We start from the raw sequence: 8,270 nt of genomic DNA on the forward strand, positions 1-8,270 counted from the left end.
GAGTAGCACTTAGCTTAGAGTAGCACTTAGCTTAGAGTAGCACGCTAACACATTCAACATTATAACCTTGTTTAATCTTTGAAAATGTGAGAAAAGACAGTCCTGTGGCTTGATATATGATTATTGGACTAAATCATTTTCACTTTAAATTAAGGATTTTATTCAATGCAATTAGACTAGATATAAATACCTATTTTTGAAGCAGGATTGATTGGAAAAGCTTCATTTAGACATGAAATAGAACATCTGAATGCCTTACAACACACTGTCTATGCCCTACCTGTAATGCCCTACCCTGTGCTCTGACCTCTTTCTCCCCTCTCTCTCCAGATGAAATCTCGCGTCTTGTGACGGCCGGCCGCCCAACAACCTGCCCGCTTGACCCTATTCCCTCCTCTCTTCTCCAGACCATTTCCGGAGACCTTCTCCCTTACCTCACCTCGCTCATCAACTCATCCCTGACCGCTGGCTACGTCCCTTCTGTCTTCAAGAGAGCGAGAGTTGCACCCCTTCTGAAAAAACCTACACTCGATCCCTCCGATGTCAACAACTACAGACCAGTATCCCTTCTTTCTTTTCTCTCCAAAACTCTTGAACGTGCCGTCCTTGGCCAGCTCTCCCGCTATCTCTCTCAGAATGACCTTCTTGATCCAAATCAGTCAGGTTTCAAGACTAGTCATTCAACTGAGACTGCTCTTCTCTGTATCACGGAGGCCCTCCGCACTGCTAAAGCTAACTCTCTCTCCTCTGCTCTCATCCTTCTAGACCTATCGGCTGCCTTCGATACTGTGAACCATCAGATCCTCCTCTCCACCCTCTCCGAGTTGGGCATCTCCGGCGCGGCCCACGCTTGGATTGCGTCCTACCTGACAGGTCGCTCCTACCAGGTGGCGTGGCGAGAATCTGTCTCCTCACCACGCGCTCTCACCACTGGCGTCCCCAGGGCTCTGTTCTAGGCCCCCTCCTATTCTCGCTATACACCAAGTCACTTGGCTCTGTCATAACCTCACATGGTCTCTCCTATCATTGCTATGCAGACGACACACAATTAATCTTCTCCTTTCCCCCTTCTGATGACCAGGTGGCGAATCGCATCTCTGCATGTCTGGCAGACATATCAGTGTGGATGACGGATCACCACCTCAAGCTGAACCTCGGCAAGACGGAGCTGCTCTTCCTCCCGGGAAGGACTGTCCGTTCCATGATCTCGCCATCACGGTTGACAACTCCATTGTGTCCTCCTCCCAGAGCGCTAAGAACCTTGGCGTGATCCTGGACAACACCCTGTCGTTCTCAACTAACATCAAGGCGGTGGCCCGTTCTTGTAGGTTCATGCTCTACAACATCCGCAGAGTACGACCCTGCCTCACACAGGAAGCAGCGCAGGTCCTAATCCAGGCACTTGTCATCTCCCGTCTGGATTACTGCAACTCGCTGTTGGCTGGGCTCCCTGCCTGTGCCATTAAACCCCTACAACTCATCCAGAACGCCGCAGCCCGTCTGGTGTTCAACCTTCCCAAGTTCTTTCACGTCACCCCGCTCCTCCGCTCTCTCCACTGGCTTCCAGTTGAAGCTCGCATCCGCTACAAGACCATGGTGCTTGCCTACGGAGCTGTGAGGGGAACGGCACCTCAGTACCTCCAGGCTCTGATCAGGCCCTACACCCAAACAAGGGCACTGCGTTCATCCACCTCTGGCCTGCTCGCCTCCCTACCACTGAGGAAGTACAGTTCCCGCGCAGCCCAGTCAAAACTGTTCGCTGCTCTGGCCCCCCAATGGTGGAACAAACTCCCTCACGACGCCAGGACAGCGGAGTCAATCACCACCTTCCGGAGACACCTGAAACCCCACCTCTTTCAGGAATACCTAGGATAGGATAAAGTAATCCTTCTCACCCCCCCTTAAAAGATTTAGATGCACTATTGTAAAGTGGCTGTTCCACTGGATGTCTTAAGGTGAACGCACCAATTTGTAAGTCGCTCTGGATAAGAGCGTCTGCTAAATGACTTAAATGTAAATGTAAATGTCTAATAACCAGTTGGGTTGTAGTTGGGAATTTAATTAAATATTTTCTAATTAAAGAGTATAATTTGATTTAGCCACTTTAGACCAACCTTGTGTTTGGGATCAAGACTAGTCGGTGTAAAATGTTATCTTACTGCTGTCCACCACTCTTGGTTTGATAGAATTTGTGTTCAATCTATCCTTTTAGTGCACCCTTCTCTGACCCAGTCTTCAAATCTCAGTACAGGTGGTAGTTGATTTGTCCATTAATGTTGCTGATTACATTAAGGTCTGGGTTTAGTCATTATTGATGGCCTTGAATTAGAACTATTGTAAAGGCATAATGAAAGTACCACGCACATTGACTTAGTAGCTCCCTCCCTAAACCCCTTTGCACACACTGACTTAGTAGCTCACCCCTAAAACCCTTCACACACACACACTGACTTAGTAGCCCACCCCTTCACACACACACTGACACACACACTCACCCCTAAATCCCTTTACACACCCATCCACCCACACCCAACCTCACCCACACACACCCACACCCTCTCCCCTACTAAAAGTGGCCCTGGCCCTGAGCCAGCATACTCTGTCTGTACTGAGGAGGGACAGAGTCAGATGACGTGCTCCTGCACCATGGGAATGCTGCCAAAACAAACTCAGTGACCCTCCTCTCCTCGCTCTCCTCCCCGCCACACTCCGCTCTGCCCCCTGGATAAGATTACACAGCACCGCCGCTGCCGTCATGATACCACTGAATTACCCATGAAGGGAGAGGAGGAAGAGCAGGTAATGGAGTAGTAGAAGAGAAGAGAAAAAGGGGAAGTGAGAGAGGAAGGGGATGAAAAAGATTAGGCCCAAATGTAATATGAGGAAAAACATCAGAACCCAGGGGAAGAAAGATAAGAGCAGAAACCGGTGTAGACAAAAAGGTGGTTTCTTTATTTTTTGTGTCAGAGTATGGTGCCTTAACACAGGGCTTCACCAATCCTACAGTGGGACTGTGACACTCCACAAGAGTCTGTGTTTGTATGAGTGGACAAGACTTGTGCAGTACTGGTACCACCTGCACAGATCTATGGAACAATCACACCATATTTGGGTTTTATGATGTTCCCTCTCAGATACAGGTGGCTACACAGGGCATATTTCCACAACCAAAGAGAGCATTTATCCCAGGATGGAATGGACTGCAGGTGAATGGGGAGATGGAGGGAGTGGATGATAGTAAGGGATGGGGGGACAGTCACTTTCTCTCCCTCTTGACGTGTCCAGGCTAGCTTACTTCTTAGCCTTGCCCTGGGCAGCCACAGCCTCCATGGCCTTCTTCACGGTCTCGGCATCTCCTAGGAAAGCCATGGGCTTGACTGGCTTCAGATTCACGTCCAGCTCATACACGATGGGTATACCTGTTGGCAGGTTCAACTCCATGATGGCAGCGTCGGACATGCCTGAGACAGACAGACAGACATGTTAGGAATGAACAGAGGATATGGTGGGAAATCCAGACTGATCATTCATGTTCAAGGAAATTCACATTAGGCACTGTATTTGACTTGTATTCCCAGTGGAGGGGAAATCCTTTCTACGGATGTTAAGCACAGATCTGGGCTGGTATATTTTTAGCTAGCACCCACTACACAACTCTCTTTACAAAATAAACATGTGGTGCCCTTCAACAGGTGAGGTCATCCATACTCCTCTTTCAGGGGGGAAATAAGTAGCTTGTTCCCTTGCCCTTTCCCTGACCCTTCCCTCTGTCCTCGTCTCTCCCTCTGAAACCCTGTCTGCGTCACCCTGGTCCCACCACTCCTAGAGAATGCAAAGTCTTTCTGCAGAAAGGTCGTGCCCGTAACGGACCGCACCCATGGCCTTTCCACTGTGTTGGTCTGCGCTCCAGGGAGAGAGCCACAGTTATTTATCGATTGCTGGTAATCTGGGAATGTGTGTGTGTGTACTCTATGTATGTGACTGGGTGCTTGTGATGTACCATGCCTATGGGTCCAGCTGTTACATTCTCAGTGACCCACAAACAATCAACAGCCTATTAGGAATTTACTGTGTACAGCCAGCCCCTACATCAGTGTAGGGGAGAGTGAGGTAAATTGAGCCATTTTTTTACATTCAGCATCACTACGTCAAGGGAAACATAATATTATTTCTAACAAAGATATCTACATATATTTCAGGATGTTGTGTGTAATTAGAATTCATGTATACATAACAGTTTTGAAAACAGCTTGTGCGGGGTACGTGGTAAGTTGAGCCTCCTTGGGGTAAATGGCTGAAGGTGTCCTGTGACGCTAGGGGATGGTGTCCTGTGACAGTGGGTGATGGTGCTGGTAGGTCAAAGTTTAATTCATGGAATGGGGGTGTGGTATATTGTATGTCTTAACATATACAGTAGATCTCTGTTCAATATCACTTATCCTTCCATTTCTTGACCAGTTGTCTGGGACAGGAATATTGTTTCGATGTACACATTCGTAGGCAAGTTCTCTGCATTTGAGGCTACTAAAGCCCATTAAACTTGTCGACGAGATTCTTGATATGTTTAGCAAGTTCAGGCAGACTCCAGGTCATCAGATAAGACCATGTGTGCCTCTGCTACTCTATTATAGCCTCTCTTTCGCACAGGTGCGTGTTCGTTTTCATTTTTGTCAATGTACCTCTTCAGTGTCATTCAGTCTATTTTATTTATCTCTTGCTGCTGCTCAAATGGACTTCTCTTTTTTCACTTCCTTGGCTGCTCTCTCAAGAACCTCAAGGGAGGCTAGATCCCCGCTTCAATCTGTACAGTGGCTATGCATCTGTTAGATCTGTGTTGTGAGTGATGTTTGACTCCATGCCATACTGGACATGCCTTGTGAAACATGATCTCTAACCTTTTCCCTCAAGTACTCTCTCTCATTTCCAAGCGATCCCATGTTCCCTCCTGCCTTGTGTGTTTGTCATCTTCTATGTTAGTTGTGTTTGTCATCTTCTATGTTAGTTGTACCACTCTCTCTCCATGTCCTCCCCTCTCCTCTCTCCCTTTCCCCCTTCTCGCCCCACCCTCGCTCTCTGTCTGTTACCAGCTAACACAGCAGCCCATAATACTCACCCTCTAAGTGCTTGACAATTCCGCGGAGGCTGTTGCCGTGGGCAGCGATGATGACGTTCTTGCCGGCCTTGATCTCAGGTGCGATGACATCGTTCCAGTAGGGCAGGGCGCGGGCAATGGTGTCCTTCAGGGACTCACATGTGGGCAGCTCACCGGGCTTCAAGCCCTTGTAGCGCCTTGACTGGTGGGAGGACAGAACAGCATGTTGAGTTACACCGCTCAAATGTATCATCATGTTGGGTTACACCGCTCAAATGTATCATCATGTTGGGTTACACCGCTCAAATGTATCATCATGTTGGGTTACACCGCTCAAATGTAACATCATGTTGGGTTACACTGCTCAAATGTATCATCATGTTGGGTTACACCGCTCAAATGTATCATCATGTTGGGTTACACCGCTCAAATGTATCATCATGTTGGGTTACACCGCTCAAATGTATCATCATGTTGGGTTACACCGCTCAAATGTATCATCATGTTGGGTTACACCGCTCAAATGTATCATAATGTTGGGTTACACCGCTCAAATGTATCATAATGTTGGGTTACACCGCTCAAATGTATCATCATGTTGGGTTACACTGCTCAAATGTATCATCATGTTGGGTTACACTGCTCAAATGTATCATCATGTTGGGTTACACTACTCAAATGCATCTTCACAACAGCAGGTGATGACAAGTGTGATGTAACATACTAGAGGTCTGCAAATTAAACCTGGCAGAGCTTACTTAGTAACTCAAGTGTACATGTTGCAGTTTTACAGTCCATGTTTAGGCTCATACAAGTAGTCATACATGAGAAGTCATAGAATTTAATTCAATGCTGTTCCATTCATTCAATGGTGTTTTACTTCAAATGAGACCTGCAGGTCTTAGTCTTGTAGATCTCCTGAGCAAGTCATAGATATCCTCATGTTGTCTGGTTTCCTTGTAAAACTTGTGCATATTCTAGGGGAGTTTTACTTTTCAAAGTCAGGTGTTATTATTCTACATCATCAATCACACACTTAAAACTTGAATCACAGGTGTGTTTTGTGTAGTACTAGCACCACCAATACTCCAACACCACTCCTCCTACCTCACTGATGACCTTGTGGTAGGCGTGGTTGTGTTCCATTGGGGGAGGGGGGGTGTCGAAGGACCGACGCCAGATCTTGACCTGCTCCTCTCCATGCTTCTCGGCTGTCTCTGCCTTGTTAAGACCTGTCAGGCCGCCGTAGTGGCGCTCGTTCAGACGCCATGTGCGGTACACGGGCAGCCACATCTGGTCTGTGCCTTCCAGGATGGTCCACAGGGTCTTGACGGCCCGCTTCAGCACGGAGGTGTGGCAGATGTCAAACTTCATGCCAGCCTCCTTGATGGCCTTAGCACCTCTCTTGGCCTCCTCCAGGCCCTTCTCGCTGAGCTCAGCATCAAACCATCCACAGAATTTGTTGTACTGGTTCCACTCACTCTCGCCATGACGGACGATCACCAACTTATGGGCGGTAGTCATGTTTAAGTTCCTCAGCCCTCCCTTATAGTACACACACTCTGAGACCAACAGCCCCAAGTGACTCTTACCACACCCAAGTGACTCTTACCACACCTTTTATAGCACCCTGGAATGTGCCCTGTGTAGCTGCCAGTCCTCCACTGTTCTCCACCAATGAGGGCACTTCACCTTCTGATTGACAGCCATGCTCAGCCATTAGGGCAGGGCCTCCTGTGGGCTAGAGGGACATGTCCCAGCTGGGAAGGGCAGAGGTCAGGGATTGAGCCAAAATAGCAACATGACTTTTAAACTCAGAGCTGTGGAGTAAAAGTGTAAAGATCAGAGTAAGCTGCTGCTGCTGAGGCATTGTAAAGAGTCTGTAGAGTGTCTGAGAGGAACAGCCATATCATTGAAAGTTAGTTATCTAACTCTGGCCATGCACTTTATATCTTTATCCAAAACCATTACTGATACAACTATACCATGCAATGAGGTAGTAGTGACCAGGGAAAAACAGACTAAAGCATTCTGGACTCCCGAGTGGTGCAGGGTTCTAAGGCACTGCACCTCAGTGCTATAGGTGTCACTACAGACACTATGGTTCAAGTCCAGGCTATATCACAACCAGCTGTGATTGGGAGTCCCATAGAGAGGTGCACAATTGGCCCAGCATTGTCTGAGATTGGCCGGGGTAGGCCGTCATTGTAAATAATAATTTGTTCTTTAACTGAGTTACCTAGTTAAATAAAGTTTTTTTTTTAAACAAACATGGGGTGACATTGGGGGCAGCTATAGGGCTTGAATACCACTGAGGAGATGACACATCACACACTACAGAACTATACATACTCCAAAGAACACTTAATCAAAACTGTACTTATTATTGGTCACATACACATATTTAGCAGGTGAAGTGAAATTCTTGTGTTGCTAACTCCAACAGTGCAGTAATATCTAACAATACACAACAATACAGACACATCTAAAAAGTAAAATAATGGAATTAAGATATATAGAAATATTAGGATGCCCGGAGTATAAATATGTATAGTACCAGTCAAAAGTTTGGACACACCTACCCAGAGTTTTTGTTATTTGGACTATTTTCTACATTGTAGAATAATAGTGAAGGCATCACAACTATGAAATAGCACTTATGGAATCATGTAGTAACCAAAAAAGTGTTAAACAAATTGAAAATATATTTTTGATTTTAGATTATTTTAAGTAGCTACGCTTTGCCTTGATGACAATTTTGCACACCCTTGGCATTCTCTCAACCATCTTCACCTGAATGCTTTTCCAACAGTCTTGAAGGAGTTCCCATATATGCTGAGCACTTGTTGGCTTCTTTTCCTTCACTCTGCGGTCTGACTCATCCCAACCATCTCAATTGGGTGATTGTGGAGGCCAGGTCATCTGATGCAGCACTCCATCACCCTCCTTCTTGGTCAAATAACCCTTATAGCCCTGTTGTGTCATTTTTCCCTTAGTAGTGGTTTCTTTGCAGAATTTTGATCATGAATGTCTGATTCACGCAGTCTCCTCTGAACAGTTGATGAAGAGATGTGTCTGTTACTTGAACTCTGTGAAAGATTTATTTGGACTGCAATTTCTGAGGCTGGGCACTCTAATGAACTTATCCTCTGCAGCAGAGGTAACTCTTTATTTAGTG

The 8,270-nt window shown here is 46.6% G+C and overlaps 1 protein-coding gene across 1 annotated transcript; it reads right to left on the minus strand.

The window, feature by feature from the left end:
* Positions 1–2,931: 2,931 nt before the first annotated feature.
* On the minus strand, positions 2,932–6,697 carry LOC115122119 (phosphoglycerate mutase 2-like). Its single transcript, XM_029651312.2, has 3 exons — positions 6,200–6,697; positions 5,114–5,294; positions 2,932–3,461 (listed from the first exon to the last, which is right to left on the minus strand). Exons 1-3 carry the CDS (start codon positions 6,614–6,616, stop codon positions 3,292–3,294), a joined length of 768 nt encoding a protein of 255 aa, XP_029507172.1. The 5' UTR covers positions 6,617–6,697; the 3' UTR covers positions 2,932–3,291.
* Between the last annotated feature and the right edge of the window lie 1,573 nt (positions 6,698–8,270).

Source organism: Oncorhynchus nerka, linkage group LG4, assembly GCF_034236695.1.
Source record: "Oncorhynchus nerka isolate Pitt River linkage group LG4, Oner_Uvic_2.0, whole genome shotgun sequence".
Taxonomy (NCBI): Eukaryota; Metazoa; Chordata; class Actinopteri; order Salmoniformes; family Salmonidae; genus Oncorhynchus; species Oncorhynchus nerka.

Bases quoted from the DNA above. Each gene is read 5' to 3' on its own strand.
- LOC115122119 (XM_029651312.2), bottom strand. From the start codon at position 6,616: ATGACTACCGCCCATAAGTTGGTGATCGTCCGTCATGGCGAGAGTGAG. The intron at 5,295-6,199 runs GTAGGAGGAGTG...TCCTCCCACCAG, and splicing joins ACCACAAGGTCATCAGTGAG to TCAAGGCGCTACAAGGGCTT. The intron at 3,462-5,113 runs GTGAGTATTATG...TGTCTGTCTCAG, and splicing joins AATTGTCAAGCACTTAGAGG to GCATGTCCGACGCTGCCATC.